At 41.2% G+C, this 22,028-nt stretch overlaps 1 protein-coding gene across 2 annotated transcripts in view; it reads right to left on the bottom strand.

Annotated features, from left to right (window-relative positions):
* LOC106959947 (netrin-G1-like) overlaps positions 1-22,028 on the bottom strand; it is an 81,554-nt gene that overhangs the window by 52,360 nt on the left and 7,166 nt on the right. For both annotated transcript variants that reach the window (XM_015052822.1, XM_015052821.1), the window contains exon 2: positions 8,401-9,001. In XM_015052822.1, the coding sequence (XP_014908308.1) occupies positions 8,401-8,649 (249 nt within the window). In that variant the 5' untranslated portion in view covers positions 8,650-9,001. The remainder of the gene's footprint in view (positions 1-8,400; positions 9,002-22,028) is intronic.

Below are 22,028 nucleotides of genomic sequence, written 5' to 3' on the forward strand. Positions count from 1 at the left end.
ACACCCTTTTTGTTAAAGATTGTAAAAAATCCCCCAGGGCCCCCGGGTTTTTTTTTTTTTTTTTTTTTTTTTTGAGCACATCTGACACAGTGGCGAGAACAGTTTCCTTTTATCTTTGGACAGAAACATGACTACTGAGAAATGCCACATATACTGTGCAACTGATGTCATCAAGTAAGCTTTCAGAGAATGCAGCTGGGATTGCAGGATGTGGTTTACGACCTCATCGTTTTGTCCTAATCCTCGCGCAAACAGTTCCAACAAAACAATAAAATCGCTGTTCTCTGATCTTAGTATCGGCTGAGCTGCTCAACAATGGGTTTCTCAAAGAACCACGCTCTGGTTCCTCAGCAAACTTTTCTGGTCAACATTTAGCTGCACTGAACTTTCATGGCAGAGCGGTGTCAAGAACGCCAAAAGACACAAACAATCTGTGGAAGAGTGAATAAATAAATAGCAAATTGTCAGTAACAGTGGAAAGAGCGCTGCTTCAGGAGACAACTTCCGTCCTCTCGTGTTTTGTTCTATTCTTTTTCCCCCCCTTTCTTCCTTCTTGCAAGCAGGATGAGTGCTGGCCCTCAATTTTTAACCCAAGACAGCCGCACCATCATAGCTTATAGCGCATATAAACCAGTAGCAATGCTGTCAGCTATGACACTAAATTTTGATGTGTGGTGTAGCGCTTGCTGCTGTGCGCCGGCGGCCATTAGAGATCCTCAGCACGGAAGATTAAGGAGAACACAGAGCAGGCGGTGAAGGCTGAGGAATGCTGTGGATTTCGCACAATAGAGATTTCTTCTTCGTTTTCCTGATGCATGTTTGACTGTTTTACAGCGTATTCCATCCTCCGTATTCCACATCCTATAAAAAAAGAAAAACTAACAAGTTTTCCAACCATGTTGCCATGGTAATTCAGGGCTGGTTTGTTTTAAAAGGTGTCTAACTTTGGCTTTTAAGCACACATGCTCTGCAGTAAATATAGGTACGGCTCATTGAAATGAAAAACATCATGGAAAAGTTAATGTTTTAGATTAATTAAACAAAGAGTGACAGATTTTTATTTTTTTTTATTATTTTTACCATCAATATTAGAAATAAAAACTGATTTTTTTTTTTTTTACATGTTTTGCTCGCTGGACTATGTGAACTTTTCATTAAAGTTCAAATTTTTTGAACTCTGTTTTATTGTATTGGACCAGTGAAACAGAGTGAGGCTCTCCATCAAACCAAGCAGAATCAAGAGTGTGGGCAACCTTAGCGTTAGCTTGTTGCTGCTGAGAGTTGATTAGGCTAATTAAATTGCACAAAGGAAACGGCATTCCCTTGAGCATTAGATGAAAAATACTGTGAGGGAAAAAAATCCAGTCAAGTCCCAAACGTTGCATCTTGGTAAATTATGCAGAAACAACAACTGCACCTTTGTTCGGGACTCCAGCTAGCTATCATTAGTCAAACAAAGATGGAGGAGGGAAAAAAAAGAGTTGAGAATGACTCTGATTTGTCTCATTTTAATTTGTTTTGTTTTGTGTCCTTTGCCTCAGTCACGAGCCTCGACAGACCTTTGATTTTGTTGGATCCGGCTGAGATGAAAGCCACGAAATGCTCACGCTTTCAGAATTTTGTCCTCTGATGTCCAACAGCTCTGCTAATTAATAGTTTTTCTCTGCCGTGTTTACTCGCAACAATTGCTCTAGAAATCGTGTGTCGTTTTTACGCAGCAAACCCCTTAGGTTAGAAAAGTAAAGCTAAGGCTTCGGATTTTTCCAAAACGGCAACATGAACGGGTTTGACAGAAAGTCACGGACGAGACGACGGAGCTGTGAAACAAAACAGGCCTCGTCTTATTTTCTTTTTGCTCTAACCTTCAGACCTCACGTCGGCTGAGTGTTGCTGCAAGAAATGAGACGTGTCATTCCTGCTGATGGCACATTGGCTTCTCAATGAAACGCCGGCGTGGATGATGTTGAGTGGCGACGCGTTGAGTGAGATTGGGACAGAGGAGGGACGAAATCCTCCAATTGGGATCCACTTAGGGAAAGGTCAGACTTTTATGACACAATGTAAATATTAGGAAGTGCCAGCAGCCTGAAGAGCCGCTCCTGGACGGTACCTCTTAGAAAGATTAGGAGGTTCATGAAGGCGGCATATGAATGTTGCCATAGCTTGTCATTACAAAAGCTGGAACATAGGAACTGGTAAAAGATAACCTACATGCACATATCTAATGTTATTTAAGAGCATATGCATCAGCAAGATTGGTGTACATCTAAAAATAATGTGAAATGAGTGGCTGTATTCACTGGGAAGCAATATTAAATAAAAATGACAAAAGAGTTGAGTCGGATTGATGATTTTTGATCGGTAAACCCATCGAGCCAAGTGCTACGAGGTTGCGGTAACCGCAACAACCTTCGGTGTAGAAGTTGTTTGTGTAAGAACCAAAGCAAAACAAAAAAACACGTTAAAAAGACACGTCTGGTTAATCCAGCAGGTGAGAGAGAGCCGGGTTTTGAATAGATAACAGGAAGGTGGTGTAGCAAAGTTGCTTTTGTGTTTTGTTGTGTTGAACCTGTTTCTATGTCGTGCTGGTGTTAGCAAGTTGAAGGTTATACAAAAGCTGAAGACTGAATTTAAGCCACAACATTTCTGATTGGTGCAGCTAAAAAAGTTGATGGTACATGATGTTCAAATTTTATCAAATGGGAGGATAGAACAATTGAGCTTTTCTCCACTTTAGATGGGATAAAAAAATAATTGGGTATTTGTGTAATAACTATGTATTTTGCATCTTTCCTTCTTTAAAAAAAAAAAAAGCATCTTAGAGTCCCAAAGCAGATATATTTCCACACCGTCTGTCAAATGCCCCAATAAAAAAAGAATAGCTGAATTTACTCATAGCTAAAGTATTTTGTGATTTTTTTTTTACTTAATTTTTTTAAGATAACCCCTTTCTGAAGCACAAAAAAGTCTGAATAAAGTTTACCACGTATGACACTAAGCCGAAATGGTTCATTTTACATTTAAGAAAAGGAGATGATACTGGAACAGAGCAGGAGAAAAACAACCATTTCACACTTCTGCTGAGCCCTGCTAATGCTTTTTATTAAGCTCGCCTTAAAAGCACCACCAGTCTGCATGAATTAAAGCAGCATGAAGAAGATGTTAAAAAAAAAACACTCACACAGTTTCACACTCATTATTAACAGAAACAAAGAATAATTTCACGTTTAATGGCAGGAGGGCAAAAAGCTTTAAGTAGAGAAAAGCTGATTGTTTGGAAAGCCTACGTTAATTTTACGAGTTTTTATTCACAAGACGGAGAATAAAAACTGAATCAAAACCGTGTGTTTGTCGATTTCTGATTGATGTTAAAACTGGAAAAAGGCACACATTATCCACCAACTTCCAACAATCTTTTTTCTTTTTTTTTTTCTTTTCACATTACCTGCTAACTGGCTGGGGAACACGGTGGACTTTCAAGGATTTATCAGATTCGCCACCAATATAGACACAGACTGGACTTTCTCTGCCAAGACCGAAGACATCCACAGTAACACAAGCCAATAACAGTGTTTTATTGTAGAAGTCTTTAGCTTTAATCTTCTTTTTATTTATTTATTTATTTTTTGGCAAATTTTTACAACAGATTATTAGAGCTGAGGAAAAAAATAATAAGAGAATAAAGTCGTAGAATTACGAGCATAAACTCGTACGAGAATAACATCCGACTTATACGAGTATGAAGCACTAATATTACAAGCATATTAACTTGAGAATAAAGTCATAATAACACCAGAATAAAATATGAGAACTGGTAATATTCTGATTTTATATTACCAGTATAAAATTGTAAAATTACCAGAACAAAGTAGCTCCAATGCAAGAATAATGCTATAATATTACCAGATTAAAGTCGTAGTAAACAACATCAGATTATTATGAGTAGCAGGACACAAGATGGATAACAATCTGATGCTGATGTATTAACAGACTAAGTTTGTTCTTATTTCTAAAACCTGCTTTACTCTGCTAATATATGGCTTTATTCTCATCATTTTCTCAGTTTTGTCTTCGCTTGGCCCTAATACCTCGTTGTAAATTTCCCCAAACCCAACAGCTCACTTTTTGAAAACATTCCATTAACAATTCACGAGCGTCATCCACGTTAAAGCCGCCTTCTCGCGTCCCGCCCTCAATGTCAGCCATGGAGGTGGTTGCGGCTGCGAAAGCTGTCCAGATATTTAAAAGTCAGTGTGAGTCTAACTGGAGGCGACGGTGAAATCTCATATCATGGCAGATTCATGTGCCAGAGTTCAGAGAATGCCAGCTTATTGTTATTGAAAAGGTCAGCAGGCTAGAAGGAGAATAAAACGTCTTCACTGGAGCAAGCAGTTTGTGTGTGTGTGTGTGTGTGTGCAGCGTGTGTGACGCTGTCTTCCTTTATCTGTGATCCTGGGATCGAGGCCGCAACCTGAGCTCACTTGAGCGCCACGCCCTCCAGCTTCTCCCTCCCTCCTGTCGGGCCTCGGTGTCCGTTACCTTCAGCTCTCCAGGAAGTAGAAGCCAGGCAGCAACGTCCTCTGTGAGCGCAGAAACATTTTTTTATTTTAAATCAATCGCCGGAGAGATGATTTTCCCCGATAACGCCAGCATACAATAATTACCCGAATGCACAACGATCCGACTCATGATATGAGCGTTATTGACACTGCAGCGGCTGATCGGCAGTGGCTGAAACATCAATGATAATTGTTTCCGTGTTGATCTGGAGCCGCTCTTCTCCGGCCGAGGTAAAAATAAAGCAATCGCAGAGGATTGGACTCCGAGGCTAGGCGGCGAGGTGGTGCGGGGAGACTTTTGAGAGGGTGGGGGAGGGGGGTCATATTTCACTGATGCTCGTGTGATTTGTGATCCGCAGAGTACAGCGGAGAGAGGAAATGGCTTCACGGGACCCGGCCGCCGCCTGGTTAATCGAGGCCCTCCTATCGCATTGACCGCCAGTGCAGCGGCGCAGCACAAACTGCCGCTAATTCAATAGGCCGTCATCAGCCTGTTGGGAGACTGGCAGTAATAATCGTAAACCTAGTTTTGGCTGTGTTTCTCCAGAAATAGGAATCCGATGGCTGCTGGTGTTCATCCAGGTTTTGGATCGTTTCGTTGCTGCAGAGCAAAAATAGTGAAACCAGAGTTCCTTTACATTTGTCATTTTAAAAATGCGAGACTTTTACAGAGTCAACTTACTGATGAGTGCAGTAACTTCAAAAATATGCTTTCACTGCAAAATCATAAAATCTTACCGAATATTTTTGAGGTAAGACCTTATCACACTTGAAAAAAAAAAATCAAAAAACTAACTTACAAGTAACTTTTCAGCAAGATGTAGGTGCTTGTGTTGTTCCTCTAGCAGGATATATCACTAATAACATGGGAAAAATGCATTATTAGTTTAATAATCTGCCAATAGAACAAGAACTTTCTCTTAATCAATATTAAGGAATTACTGACTTAAAACAAAGTTATATATCTTGCAAAAAAAAGTTAACTGTAAGTAAGTTTTGTCTTGTCACAAGCGTATTAAGATATTAGACCAAAAATATTTGGTAAGATTTGTTGTTTTCCAAAGTGAAGTGTTGAAATGTTGACCAAGCTTTGAAATATGAAATAAAAATAAATAAATGGGGAAGTAAATAAGGAAGGAATCTTTACTATTAAATCAGAAAGTGATAATTTTTTTTTCTTTTTTTGGCATTTATTTTTCCAGAGGGACGTTAAATTAAATCAATGGACTGATCACAACAGAACTCTGTAAAAAAAAAAAAACCTCATTTTTTCACATGATCAACATAAAGAAACCCTGGCATCACATTGGCTTTGCAGCAATCACATGATCACAATCCTGGATAAACATCAGCAACCATCTGATTCCTATTTCCTGAGGAAACAGAAAACAGAACACCGAAATCAAATCACGATATTTCAGACTTTTCCGAGAGCCGTAGCGACTCCTTCGAAACGCTTCTGGCTCTTCTTGTCAGTCAACTGCTGGGCAGGCGGTCACACACGGAGTGTGATGATGCACTGAACCCTCCCCCCCAACGTCTTCAACCAACCTTGGAGTCACAGGAGTCAGCATTTTTTGAGTAGTGCCTCTGAGATGTCGTGCTGAATAATGTGTCCTATGAATAAAACACATTAGCTACAAAACACGTTGAATTATTCACATTTTAGAGCCTGCATCCCTCCTCCCCTGCGCAGGAGATATTAGTTCTTCAGTCATCTTCTGCTTTGCACAGAGTCCTCCGAGCCGCCGTCTCCCTCATGTGCACTCCTTCTTGCCTCTCTGATCATCCTTTTGCTGTTTTTTCATTTTTTTTGTCATCTGTGTTTTGTTAATCCCTCTTTGTTCCTCTATCTTTCCCTCTCAGCTGAATTTGTGCTGATGGCGACGGTCTATTTATACGCCTCAAGTTACTACTTGTTCCTGAAACATCTCCCGATTTATCTGAAAGGGCTCTCGAAAGCCGTTGAGGAGCGCGTTTGTTCTGATGGAATCTTTGATGACTTGGTAACACGCTGCGGCCCGAAATGGATTCATCATTTCGGATTAATCTGAAGCGACCAGCTGTGAATTTCAAGGGGAAAAGTGCCCAGAAGAAGCCAGCGAGCAGTTAGCTAATTAAATACTTGACCTAATATGATTTTCCTTTGCTTGTTTTGGGATTCTTAAGAAATTAGCTAACTTGAGCGTTTCAACGCATAAGCAGTCAACAAGAATCAGTGCAGAGTTTAACTTTACTCAGAGTTTATCTTGGCCATCAAAAACAGTGAGTGGATATTTTCCACTATTTTAACTGTGGATGTCCCAAACCAAAGTGTCATTACCAGGCTCCCGACCAAGGAATGTTTTTATGAACTTGTTTGAATCCCCAACTTAACTCATTTCCTGTTTTTGGTTTATTGTCAGCGATTTTATGTCTGCTACACCCGTAGCATTAGCTAATGAGTAATTTTTGTTTTAAATCCCAGCACTATTTTGTGTGGCTTGCAAAACTGTAATGTAGGCCAAGTGAATATTTTTTTTCAAAGTTGTTCTTATTCAAGCTAAGTATTTTTCAGCTTTTACTATTATGGTCACAGTGAAAGAGACGCCATCTTGGCTGCTGCACCTAAGTCGTTTAAGTAACCTGCCTTTATAGCGCTCTGCGTTAGCAAGAGCTGGAGCGCTGTTGAGTTCAAAGCAACATGCCAAGTTAATACAGCACCTGTTTTATCCACCCACCGACAACTAGAACTCTTCCGAAATATGTTGAGAGAGCCTAAATACCATAGCAAAACATGGGAGCGAACGTGCTAGCATTAGCCTCGCCGGACGCAAACGGCTCCGTGGGAAAACATTTCCAAGGTGGTTAAGAAATGTTAGTTAACCCTGTGTTGAAATGACGTATAAAAAGGACGATGTATCTGCTACAGACCAACAGATGAAGGCTCCAGAATATTAGGTGGAGCAGAATTAGAAAACTAATTTAGGTCATGAAATGTAGGTGAATACATTGAACCTGAGTTTTCAGGAATTTACAAGGCATTGATTTCTGATCGGAGTTTAATTAAACGTCCAACTGGAACTCGATGTCGTCCAATGCCTGTCGTTAAATGACGTGGATCGGTATGAAAAGTCCTGATTGTGGCATTCTTAGCTTTAACCCATGACTGCCCAAGACTTTTTAGGCTCTTGTGGCCTTTATTGTTAGCAAATGAACAGAGGGAAGGAGGAAAATATGCAGCAACTGGCCCAAAACCAAGAATCAAACAGGATAACGGCGTTAAGGACGACAGCGCCTACACCACTGGGCGCCCTACAAACTGAGTCACCCTGCGCCCAATTAGGGCAAATGTGCTTCAACACTTCGCCCCCCCCCCCAACCTGAACCAATCATAAGTAGCCACATGGACCAACAGACAAGGATGTCATTCATGATTTACTTGTCCTTAGTGTTGCCAGGGAGGAAGCGCTAATTCAAACTCGCAGAACAGAGAGGAAACGGTGTGTGATGTGTGAGTAAGGCGACTGAAGCATGTGCTTGTTTCTTCAGCTGATAAAGTCACATTTTCCAGTGTTTTCAGCGGTATCGCCACAACATCAGATTGTGTTTGCTGTGCATACTGAGACACAGCTCTCCAAACAGCAGAACATTACGTCAATGGGCACCAGCCTCAATTCCTTCAGCCACAGCTACATATCTGAGTCACACAGGCTTTTGAGAGTGTTTGTCATGGCTGTGGGGTCAGAACATGCCAAGTAGACACACAACACTTATAAACTGATGAGAAAGCTGCCTTCCCTCCCCCCTCTGATTTCTTGACAGAGGACTTTTCAGTTTTCAGTTTTCGTAACGTACTCACCAGGGCGCAGTACGTCTCCGGAGGGTCTCCGCAGGTGATGTTGGGGGGATCCAGAGTGACCTTCAGGAACTGGGTCATGTCTGCTGCCTCGGGTTGGCAGGCCATGTAGTCCCAGGTTAAACCTTCGTCCGAGTACACCTGGGACTTGCAGACATCGTAGTGGCCCCACGCTGCAGGGTAGTGCTGCATGGCAGCGTGGCACATGCCAGTCCATATCGCCTGGAGGGTCAGTGCAAACTGGAACCTCATGACTGCTCCTCTCTCAGCTCCTTCCGACGGAGCGGCGCCTCCTTCTGAAGATGTACCAACCAGAGGGGGGTGGCGGGTTGCAGTCGTCTTTTTCTGATGACTTAAACGGAGTGAGGAGGCATGTCAAACGCCCTTTTGGGCGGGGGGAGCAATGCTTGATTTAGAAGGGTTTTTCCCAGTTTCCAGAGAGGCCCAGGACTTTGAGGGTTACAGAAGATAAGAAGAGAAGACCGAGGAGGAAGAAGGGGTCTAGACAAGCCCCTCTGACACGCTGATAGCAAAATGAGTGGCAGGTCTCCTCAGCTCCCCTGGCTGTCAGTCATAGTCCGCGTCGCCGTGCGATGATCTGGCGCTGCGGAGAAACAGAAGAAGAGGGAATGTGAGGAAACCTCCCTTATGGGACTGGATTTTGACAGTCAGACAACATTAGCACGGGCCACAGCATGGGGAGCAGAGGTGTGCGTGTGAAAAGAAAGTCGGATGGGTGCGAGACAGAAGTACCACATCGGTGTTTGTTGTCCATCAAAACACAGGAGGAAGCGGTAATTGAGGCCATCAGGGTAAACCGGATCCCGCTGCTTTCACACCAAACCTTCATCGCAATCTGCGGCATCGAAACCTACAACGTTACAGCTTTCTCCAGCCTCCGCACCCCCGAGATTCTTCTCACTTCAGCACAAAGAAAGAAGCAGTGCTGCTCGCGTTCTCTTTAACATAAAGGACAAAAGCGGTGCGAGCAAAACAACAGAAAGCAGTGAAGTTATTGTTTGACTCTACTTAAGCCATTGGAATAATATACACCCAATTTGCAGAAGTATTCAGATTGTCTGGGAGAACTGAGCCAGTCTGACTTCTACACGACTCGCTGACATGCTTTCACAACCAGACTGCTTTCCACTGCTTTCCAAGCTTTTCCGCATAAAACCTCCCAGTTAATGGTGCATGTCAGAGAGACAACCGAGCCAGGTGGAGGGAAACATCCTCAGCCCCTCGAGACAGAATTGTGCTGAGGAGCAGGTTTGGATAAATCTTTCAACTTTTTCAGTGTTTAATACAACAAAACTGCTCCTCGGCTTGTACGTGTAATTTACATCCGGAACAGAGACAACAGGTCTGGATCTGCCTGTACGGCCAAATCAGACACAGGTATTCATAGAGAGGCATTGGTCCAACCAAAAGGTTTCGATACTTATCCTGGTTTGGGTTGATATGAGCATCATTCACGGCAGCTGTAGTTGTAGGATTTCATCAGAGCAACCAGTTCTAGGAGCAGGTTATAAGGTACAAGGCTTTAAAAATGTACCCCTTCGAAACTATAAGCATTTCCCATTATTCCATTCTTCCTGTGTAAAATCCTTTGAAAAATCAGAGGAATGTCCAGTAGAATTTAAAGGGTATTAATCTTTGAGAATGTGTTCTTGCATTATTATGCCATAATCATTGTATTACTTGAAAATGACCTAAAAAAAAAAACAATTTCTGGGACAATTTATCATCTAACAAAATTAGTTATTGTGTCAGGCCTAAAAATAACTTGCATGCATTTTGTCTATTGATTAGGTAAGCAAAACTTCATATAGGTTGTATTCAAGCAGTTATTACCCAGCGTCAGCCAAACTATTGACCAGACTAATATAAGTTCTTATACTTGCATTATTGTATGAAACAACAGACAAGAAGCCCAAGTTTTTAAACCATAGTCATATACACATCGCTTTTTCTCAATAATATCCCATAATATAACAAAAAATTAGGTTGACATGATTTTAATTTAACTATATAGAACGCTTATATACATACATATATATATATATATATATATATATATATATATATATATATATATATATATATATAGAGCTGGACTGAATTAAACCTAGGCCTTCACCAGCTGTCTGGATCTTGGGAATCTTCTGTTCACTGAAAGTACAAGACACTTTTACCTGGAATACGTTGCTATCCACATTTCCATCGTGGCGAATGAAGGCACAATTTATGAACTGCAGGTTACTGCAGTCAGATTCATTCTTATTCCACACAGCCAGAGAAATAATTGGAGATGACTTCTGTTAATTATTTATTCATTTCCACTCATGAAGCATTTAAAAGGTCAGCAACTCAACTATTAAAATATTATTATTAAAAATGAAAACAAGTCCTAACAAGGCATGAGGCCCGGATTTAAAGCTGACAAGCCGCACCGAGACGTATTTGAGCGTGCAGCTGCACGGATATGAAAGCATGTCATGTTTGCGTTCGCACGCGTTCTCCTGCTGCTGGTGCTGCTGACACATGAATATGAAGACGCAGAAACCACTCTGTGGCTGATACGGCGTCAGTCATTAAAGTTTGACAGCAGGCCAACAGGTCGCTTCTTTCAACGTCCAAACCTTGTAAAAAAACAAAAAAACAAAAAACAAAAAAAAAACAATCACTTGATTTTTAAGTGTTGTGTTAAATATAAATAAGAATTTGTCATTTTTATATGTTAATCAAATTTGAAGCATAACGACACATGGTTATGTGTCGTTATGCAGTTTAAATTAGAAAAATACTTTATCAACCAAAATGCTGTTGTAACTCATGTTATCCAACTTTCTTTAATTCTGAAGACTTTGTGTTTGTCCATCACTAAAAACCAGGGATTTTTAGTCAAGATCTGATATGCTAAAACTCATTTGGCCGATATTACCGATACCAATACTGATATTTTTTCCCCTGTACCTACTTACTGAAACCACACGGCTTTCTCTACTGTGGAATTAAAATACTGTATTATCTTTGTGAATTTAGCCTGCTACCAAATGCAAATGCTAAAAAGGAGGCTGAAAATGATGCAACACTCTTAACCTGCACTATTTTAATGTCAAATGTATTCATGACATTTGCTCTCGAAGGCATTGACAACACTCAAACAGTGCACATCACTGTCGTATAACAAACACCTTTTAGTTTGACAGAATGGCTGATGGCCGATATTAAATTTTACAGCTAACATCTGCCGATACCAATACCTTCTTGCCGATAATATCGTGCATCCCTACTAAAAACCTAATGAAAATAAACTGAAATTTTAGGTAATACAGAAGCATGGCAAAAGTTCAAGGGGCATTAACGCTTTTACAAGAAAAAAATTTACAGTTTTTTTTTTCCTTTAAAGGCATCAAAACAAGTTGAAGTTGCTCTTAACATCTTTGTCCCGAAAGTCTTATTTTAGCAGGCTGTGACTGCATTCCATTGTTAAAGCGGTGTAAATGGTGGATGTGGCCATAAGAAGGACCACTGTAGTATATCACACACTGTGATTTATTTCATACGCGGCAACACATCCATTTATAACTCCCAACCAAGCAAGGCCACTGGCGCACGGTGGTCATGCCCTTGATTTTTCCCCTCCGTCAGCCTTTGCTTCTTTTAAATGCCATCTTAAACACAACGTTAACAATTCCCTTCCTTTTGGAATAGCTTCATTAATTGGTCGTCTTATGTTTCGTATTGAAACTGACCTTTTAAATGAAGTTATCTGCCGCCCTGATGTGTCAGCAGCGAGCTGCAGAGAGCCAGATAGCCAAGGCCGTGGCTGGAATTATGCGAGGCTTTCCTGTTGTGAAACATGGACCTGACTCAGAGTGAATAATAGCAGCCCGAAGAGAAAAACCTGGAGAAAAAGGTGTAGAACCTCCAAGCAGTTTGATCGGCTAGTGGCCAAACAACCTGTTAAACTGTTGACTTCGTTGACAACACACTGTGTGAATACATGGCACAAATAATGTCGCTTTAAGCAAATAGGGTAGAGTTGATTCAATTTTATATGAAACAGAGTTTCTAGTCTATTTCCTGTTATTGGGTTCTGATTCTAAGGTTCTGACAGAGTCTTCTCGTGTGGCTCATTGATCTGCCCAATGTCAATCATTACAGAAGCAGCCAACCGCTGAAGTTGGTATCTGTTTTGGCAGAAAATTTCCTACAAGTGTAGCAAGCAAAGTTGAACCAACTTGTCCAAATGATTAACTTAGACAGGTTATGTTTAAAATAGAATGTTAAATTACTTTAAAGTAGCAAGTTGAAACAATTGTATCTAAAGAAATTCTGAAACACAAAGTGTTTTTCACACTGTTCTGGTACATTTGGTTCTTGGGTCTGCCACAAGCACATAACTGTAACCAAGAACAAAGTCTGCTAGAATATTGGGATCTAATTGCCTTCACCAAAAAGCTGTTTGCTGAAGATGCTTCAGTGAAGGTGAATCAGTCTCGGGTTTGATCAAGTTGAGCTTATTAAATATTTTCATAAATCTTAAAGACAAGAATTTCAGACACTGATAGCTCTGCCATGGTTTATACTTTTAGTCGGCCAAATGTTTTAGACTTATTTTTTAGTTTTGTTTTTCTTGTGTTTCAGCGGGACCAAGGTTCAGTTTGCAGGTTATGGACCAACACAAGTTGGCTTTTTTAACAAAAGAAGGGAGATGAATGTTCATGTTTCTCATTGTTTTTCTTATTACCTGAAGATGATTCAGATTCAAATCAGTTTTTAGACTCTCTGCTGAAGCTGAACTTAGCAAGCTAGTTGAAGTTTTGATCATCAAAAACTCTCTGAGAAAAACTGCTTGAAGCTGAAATAGGAAGTTCTGAGAAAACTGTGAGATTAGCCTGAACATTTTAATAAGCCCACATTACAGTAAAGTGAGCAGGGTGTGCATGAGCATTGATTGACAGCACTAAGACCCTCCTCTTGGCTCTGATTGGTTGTTTTTGACCGGGAGTGGTGCATTTCTGCAGATAGCTAGAAAAAAAAGGAGGAGGTGAAAGAGATCAAGCTTTTCATAGATTATCTGTCTCATATTAACCATGAAGACATAGTGACAGTTTTGATACAAATATAAAAAAATACATTTTACACAAGTAACAATGCTGCAGTTTCGTAACCACAGATAACGAGGTCATATCCTGAGCAAAATGTGTCAACACTTCAACAGGCCTTGCATGTTTATGCTGTTTTTCCTCTGCAGCTGAAAATCGCCCAGATGATCTTCAGTGTGCAGAGTGTAAGATTTCTGAACATGAAAAGTTGGAGAAGATACGGGCAAAAGATGAGGACCTTAGGTACCGTTACCAGAAGTGGCACAATGTGAGAAGCCCTAAGAAGGACGTGTCTCGCGTACGTCAGTCTTTAAGCAATTTTCCGCACAAAATTTAGATATTGTTTCTATTTTACTGGATAATCACAGCAGCATAACAACTAAAAGTTTTGTGTTTGTGACAGGGCGACTCTGGTGGAGGATTTGTGTTCAAGAACAGGCTGTGTGGAGTTTATGTTTTCGCTGGAGATCCAGAGTATGCACTCACTGCACCAAGTGCTTTCATGGATGCCTGTGCCTGCAGTGGATAGATGTCACAATTAACAAAAACCCTGGACTGCCAGGTGTCTGTATTGTGGCTAAATGTTCCCAGCATCATAAAATCACAAAGTTCAAGTGAATCTTTTTATTTCGATTTTCAGTTGATTCGTTTTAAGCTGTGATAAAATCTTATTTCTCAATAAGTAAAGCTGCTGTTTGTAATAATCAGTAAATAAATAAATGGCTGGTGTCTGATCAGATTGACTCTCTTGTGCTTATTTCTGGTTGTTAGTGAAGAAAATAACAGATTTTAAAATATTGGACACATATTGAACTTTAAAAGCTGTTAAACGAACTTAGAATCCAGAAAAACTACGTTAGCAACAACTTTTTAACTTTCATTCTTCCAACCCAGAAAAGGAAATAGACCAGAGGACACTTCTTTTTTTTCTTCTTTTGCTCTTTCCTTTGGTTTGTTATAATGGAGTTTCTATGTTGAAGTAGGCAGAAGCAGTAAGCTGTGGTTTTAGCAGAACTTTGTAGAATCTCAATTTATTCCAATGGGGCTGAAATTGGCACAAAAGCACAAATATTTCAACAAGTACGATAGCAAAATTTAGCAAAAGATACAGCAGAAATCTCCAGAAGAAGCAGAACGTTTTGATATATGAATTAGTATAATTTGCTGTAGTTAGCAGAAGTAAAGACCGAAAAACGTAAACAGGATCTTAATAAGTGATAATGCAGCAATGCATTCTCGTTGATAAAAAAAAAAAAAAGTTCCTTCGAATATCCTCCAATTGCCTCTTATTGCATAAGTCCTGCTCAAATGAAATTCATCGCATTTATTCTCGCTCACAAGAAAAGTCCATCACATGAATCACAATGAGCGTTCACCGAGAGCCGGGATTAAATTTAGCAGATGACAATGTAGAATCAGTCCAAAAAGTAAAAAATTAAAAAAAATGTAAGTGTAAGTCAGAGGGACAGAGGGAGGAGAAAGAAGAAAAAAAAAAGAGGTTAAGGTGGGGAGAAGAAATGAAGCACCTTAAATGTAAAATGTAAGAATGTCAATGGGGGAGATGTCAGCAGGTGAGGAAGCAGCCAATTATCCAGAGGAACTCTTGGCTCAGAGCTCCCTGTTCCCATTAAGATACATAATATTACTGTGGTAAGGAGGAGACTAAAGAGACGACTGGATCAGGTGTGTGTGTGTGTGTAGGTGTACGTGTGCGTGTGCCACACACCTCGCATTGCGACGTCTCGATATGAAAAAGCGGTTCAAGTCGTGGGTAATGAGACAACAAGCGCTGGCGAAGACTTCGATAACAAGCAGCGCAATCACAAAAAGCCGGGTTGTAACCACTGCACCATTCTGGCCACAGCGGCCCCCTTCCCCTCATTACTCCCCTGCTCATAACCCTCCGTTGCCCCGGGGGAGGCGAGGTGAGGAAAAGAAGAAAAAAAATAAAAAATAGGGAGAGCAGATGGATGAAGTGTGGATGTGCATTTTAAGTGAGAAGAAAGGGGTTTATCTTATGCCGGGCCTCTTCCTCGGACCATCGATCAAGGTCTGCGGACATCAGAGGAGGCGAGGATGGAGGGAGACGGGAATCCTTCCGAGCACGAAAACATATATGGCAGGGAAAAAATGTGCCGTTAAAAGCTTGAAAAACCCATGTTTCTTGTCACTTATGGTGAAAAACTATGCCTACGGGGCGCAGTATTTCATCTCTCCTCGGTCATGAATACATATTAATTTGGACTTTTTATCTTGAAGTATGGAGGGGGAAGCTAACATTTAAAAAGATTTATAGAAATCTGTAGAAAGAAGGTTTCTCCTTTTGTCTGAATGGATAGTGAACACTGTAAAATGCAAAACGTTCAGAAATATTACGTATAAATTGCAATTTTACTAAAATAATACAGGTATTTTATGTATATCTAATTTTTCTTAAAAAGATTTTTCAGTAGTTTTTTTAAAGCAACATTTGTTTGACAAAATGTGTTAAAGTGTGTTTTCTGACACAAATTTAGAAAAAAAAGCAGATTTGGACAAAATGTCTTCACTGTGATATTAGGCAGCATTTTGGTTTTATTAAAAAAAATAATAATTTTAATGGGAAAAGGATTGTCTGAAATGAGAGGAAAATGTCTATTGTTGATGAAACACCAGAATTTCCTGCAATGACAACGGTAAAGTTGAGCATTTCGAAACAAATCCCTCAAAACTACTAAAGTTCACCTGCAAGACCTGAAGCCATCCAGATGTGAACTGAGATCTATGAGGTGAAGAAACAGGAAAGATATTCTTTATTCCAATAGTAAGAGGAGGAACGTGGAGTGAGGGCAATAAAAGGGAGAGGCTAACGAGTCGAAGTTTCTCTCAAAACATGTTGAAGCTTTTGTTAGTCAAATCAGTCCGCGAGAACTGACGAGAACGCTTCTGAAAAGTAGTTAAAATTCAGAGAATACAGCATCCCAAAATACGTGTTCAGTGCCAAGTTTATGCTAGTGTCCACCCGGCCACCTCTCCTACCTCACCATGCCTTCTGACCACCTGTGGGTCTGTTGCTTCCTCTTTTCTAGAGAAATCCACTTGACTCAGTTCCTCTTTGGTGTAAAGCCAATCACTATGGTGCTGTACTAGTCGTATTCTTGGTACTCGTTGAATAGATTTTTCCTAATTGCCACCAACTGCATGTAGTTGCACCCTCACACTTCCTTATGTTAAAATATGGCACCGATGATGTTCTTTACCAGTAAATTGTACCTGTAAAAGTGAAAGGCATGTGCATCGTTTGGCAGTGTGCACTCTTCTTTCCATCAGAAATCCCTTTTTCCCCCTTAGTGCAGTTTCTATGTGCAAAGGGACCTTCTTCGTTTCAGACACTGATTTTTTTGGTGGAAGCCAAAGAAGTGTAAAACAGCTGCATGACCAAGCGCATTTACATCGGACACACGAGATTGGTGGGGCATAGGCTCCACATCCACCCATAAGCTAAACCTTTTCTCCCTAAAACACTTTTAACTGTCTATTTCAATAGTTCAAACACCAAATATACCTTAATGTACATAAATACGCACAGTGGAAACCGTCTTGGCACTATCGCAATAACTAACAAGGACAATCTTCCTGATTTCCACTTATGAGAGCACAGCCAATCAGTGCCAAGAAAAGCGAACACTGAACTGGCTGTTCAGTTACCAACCTAGCATGGAGGTATCCCAGCTGCCCAAGCTGTATTTTATTTAGAATATTTTAGAAAAATTTGCAAATAGGCAAATATTAGCATTCCGCCAATTTTTTGGCGTTACGTTCCAAAGAAGAAACTGCGAATATGGAGGCTTCCACTGCAGTCAGCTTGTTCGAGTTGCTTTGTAGGGAACAAACATGACCAACGTGCGTTGGCATGAGGCTGATTTCATTCCACTGTGCCATCACAACTTTACTGTCTAGGTAAAGTTCACTTTTTAAAAGCTTAAAAGGAGGGATGGTGTAAAATCAAAAATGTATTTGATTTATGCAGACTTGAGAAAAAGATGATGTAATGAAGGGTGAGTATCGGAAAGAGAAGAAGCTTCTTAAAGAGACGGAGGCCAATTTCAAGGCGTCAAATACGTCTCCGATGTGAAGTTAGATTTCTTTTAGGTTATTTTTTAAATATACATAATTTTAATGACAACTGAAGGCAACAGTTATTTGATTGCACTATTGATTTGATTGTTTTTTGTGGTGGTAGGGTATTCCCTCTGTTGTGTGGATGAAGGAAGATTCTGATTCCTTAATTCTATGTACAAATTAAAACCACACTGATGTTTTTTATGCACTACAGCACCTAGAATAACAACAAAACATCTGAATCAGACAAAACTGGGAAGCCCTGTTCAGACCTCCAACATCACCTGCAAAATCCTGATGGGTGCAACTTCACAATTAGTAGAAGAAAACTTGTTTTGTGCATGCACACCACGCTTCTAAACCAAAAGGTACACACACACACACACACACACACACACACACACACACACACACACACACACACACACACACACACACACACACACACACACATGCTGTCTGAAAACGACTGGGGACCAGAGAGGTAGCCGGCTGCCAGCGTTGCAAGCTGCAACTTTTTATATTTAAACCCATGAATGTTTCAGAGGCCCAGGTGGAGCTGGGCCGGGGGGTGTTGTCGGGCCAGTGAGGTCACCGTTAACCCAAACAGCCAGACTCTGCCTCGGTCCGCTCCGCCTGCCCCTGGGGCCGAGCTACCCCCGGCGTCTCCTTTCATTTCATCCCCGAGGCCGCTCGAGCGTGACCGAGCGGTTTCCTGAATCATGAGAAGAGTTGCTCTTTCCAACGGGAGTCAAAGAAAATAACAAGAGGACGCATCCTGTATTTCCCACCTTTGCGGTTCCTCCGTTTTTTTTCATCCTTTAAAGCGCTAACGCGCCTCTTTTTTTCCCACTAACCACTTCATTGCCAATCTAGGTTCTAGTGTTTACCTACAACAATCGCTTCATTCTATTCCTCGTCATCTCCTGCTGTTGGTTGTTGCACCATTTTTTAAAGTTCTCTGAATAAGAGGGTATTTCTGTTTCTTCCATTAAAAAAAAACTCAACAAATGAAACCCAGTGAACTGTGAAATGATAATCTCCATCACATCTTTGGAGGACCCAGGGGGGGAGCGGCACCCACCTCCCACCTGCCGCATTACTTCCCGATAAATCCCTAAGCTGCCAGGTATAACTAAAAAAAAAAAAAAGAGTCCGATTAAGTCAGGGAAAGGTGGATTAATTACACGGTTGCCGCCGGTATCACGGCTATTTCTTTTTCTTTCTTTTTTTTTTGCACCTTTCGTTTTTAATTTCACACATTTTTATGCGCTTTCAAGGGCAATCTCTGAACTTGTTTCTGTCCTGTCTCTTCCCACTTTCATCTTCTTTGAGTCCACCTGTTTCATATTCCCCACCAGAGTCTCACTAAAAGAGCAACAAGAGCAAGGAGAGGGGAGGGGGGCCGGAGGGGGAGACAGGAGGGCAGACAGTTAGAGACAGATGAAAGCTAGATAAAGATAGAAGCCGCCCGGCCAGCTCCCTTTGCTTTACTCACCAGATTCCTCTGCCTGCATTTCCTGAATCCCTAATCTCGCCTTTTAACAAGTCTGCCAATGGGGCCGCTGGCCGTCCATGTGAATAAACACACAGGCCGGCGACGCGGAGCGATGCACAGGAGGCCTGTAATGCTTCCCTGGGGTTTGTCTCTGAGACGGCTCGCCGTTTAGCATCCCCCCCCCGTCCCCCCACACCCTCCACTTCAGAAAGCGATGCCGCCTTCAAATCAGTGAGATCTGTAATCTGTAAATGACGGCGACAGGTTTAGCAAACGGTGGGTGGGAGAGCCGGCGGCTGGCGAAGGCGCCGTGTCAGGGAAGGACGGGCTAAATTAAGAGATATCAAAACAGCGAGTCTGTCCTGTGGGGTTCCTACGTGTTTTGTTTTTTTTTTTCCCCTGAGTCAAAATCCAAGACGGGGTACTTTTTGGCCAATTTTCAAAGCATTAATATACAAAATAGAAGGCAATTTCACAGTTACTGAGCTTTAAATGCAAAAAAACCCCAAGAAACTGGATGGATGAATGGATGGTAGGGCTGAGCAACTTGGCTGAAAAATGTATTACAATCAGTGTTTTGATCAATAATTATATTGTTGTTTTTTTTGTTTTTGTTTTTACTGACTAAAATACTGAATAACTGGTGACATGATCTCTCCTCTTACCCACAGTTTTCACTCCATGCCTTTGTTTTTTACTTTTAAGCAGTTGTGAGGTAAAAACCTCAAACTGCTGCTGCACGAGATACTCAACAGATTGTTGCTAGGTAACCAAAGATGGAGTGAGTTGGTTGATGTCACTAACTTTGCTTAGCTAGCCAAAAGTCGAGCGGGTAAAGTCTTTTCTCTGCCTACATCCCCCATAATGCAGTGTGGTTCTGGATCAGAGTTCAGTGAAATTTTTGAAAATTCTTTCAGACGTATTTTCAATTAATATTGATCATGTGTATATTGCGACATTTATTGTTACCTGTAGATAAAGGTAAAAATAAAGATACAGCAGATACAGTTTTTCCAATATTTGTCAGAGGTGGAAAATATTTAATGTCATGACTTGCCAATGTTGAGGAGGACCCATAATGCAACATTACAGACAGATGGACTCCCTCTATCAAACCAGAGGCATCTGTCTGTAATGCCTCTGGTTTAATAGAGGTTTCCTCTTTAGTGTTTAAAGAGGCAACACTATGTGTTTTCAGGACACATAATGCCATTTTATAACACATTGAAGTGGCCTTCTGCTGTTATGAAAATGGTATTATATATCAAATACAACTTCAGGAAATTTTACTTCATAATTTAATGCCTTGAAATTAGATCTCTGTCGCTTTAAGAACTCCTGCTCTTTCACAACCTGGCTCCTCTATTAACCCTTTAACAGTGATTTTATCAGCATTTCACTGAGAAGTAGCTTCTATAATGAGCTCAGCTGATGGGTTGTTCCACCAGGTGTTTACTAATTGCTGCTGGCTAGTCTGAAGGAGTCGAGTGGGGGAGTCATGGGGAGGAGTGCTCTGTGAGGCGGAAGTTTGGAAACTGCAGCCCTGAGGAGGAGCTTCGTCCTCGAAGGCGGTGCTAGATCCACCTGAATGTTCTGCACAGCTGAATGGTTGCTACGGGAGATTTAAAGGATTTCTCAAACATACATGGAAAGAATCAAGGCAGCAATATGTATGTTTTTGATGAAGGAATAACATAATGTGATGCAAAGCCCAAAAAAGTCAATTTTCCATAATACTACCTGTTTAAGAGAATGGGGAATACAAAAGGGCAGAACAGGGGTTGACACAACAACAGAGGGAAGGGGAGATGAAACCCAAACACCCCAGAATCGTGACAGGAACTTTTCCACACTTCTTTGCAACCATTGGGCTGTAAAACAGACCACCAGAATCCGGAGTTTTCTCATCACCTTTAGAAGATGGTGGAACGTTGAGCCTCATCTACTAGTTTCTCACTTTGAATTTCAATATTTTAGAGCTCTAATTCCATCATCTTCTTGGGGGGGGGGGAAGGAAGCTATAGCCCAGCGATCCCCAAGGAGTCGTCTGTGTGCATCAGCCTCCCCTTAGACAAGTCAGGCCTCTGGAGTCACGCGAGTCCTTGCCTGCTGAAGTCGAGCCGGCTCAACTTCGCCACCACCAGCTGCATCCGCCACAACCCTCTGTCACTCCCTGTTCCGCGCTCCTTCCACCACCGCCCCGTGTGCTCCCTGCGTCTGCGAGGGCAGCACTTCTGACAGGGTGACTGTGACTCGGCTGCCCTGAGTCGAGCTGAACGCTCCCTGGGGGCCCCTCCCAGTTACTCCGACCGCTGCACATTCAGCAGCACTCGCACGGGGAAATGGGGGCGCCCAATGAAACGACGAGGCAGGATCCACCTCCTCCCCTCTCCGGCACTCCTGGCCACCAAGCATGCCTCTCTGTGCGACACAGGAACATCTTATGCATTATTAAAAGATACTTTTCCTAAAAGGCTTCCGGCACATTATTCTGCAACCACGGTGACATATCTGGAGACTGGAAATGTCCGCACCCTGGCCCGGAAGGATGTGATCACCCAGGTAGCTGCCATCGTTGGAGGAAAAAAAAAAAGACAAGCCACAGGATTTAAAGTGACACGTTTACCCGTGATTACTCAGGTAAACAAATAGCAATAATATTTTAATAGGCTGTAATTGGAACCTTGAATTAATACAGAGTCACAGTTTAACTGTTTATGTGGTTCTTCCTGTACAGTAATGAAAAAAAAAAAACTGTTAGAATTTGATCAATTAAACCAAAAGGTCAGTTTGGAGTTTATCCATCATTTTGAGTTTACATTCTCCAAGTCTAATAGCTAAATGACAAATAAATGATTTTAGTTAAATGAAAAACTAATTTCAAAATGTACTCGGTTAAATTATGTAACTTCAAACAA

Source organism: Poecilia latipinna, unplaced genomic scaffold (assembly GCF_001443285.1).
Source record: "Poecilia latipinna isolate Pla-1442-1.1 unplaced genomic scaffold, P_latipinna-1.0 Scaffold1136, whole genome shotgun sequence".
Classification (NCBI taxonomy): Eukaryota; Metazoa; Chordata; class Actinopteri; order Cyprinodontiformes; family Poeciliidae; genus Poecilia; species Poecilia latipinna.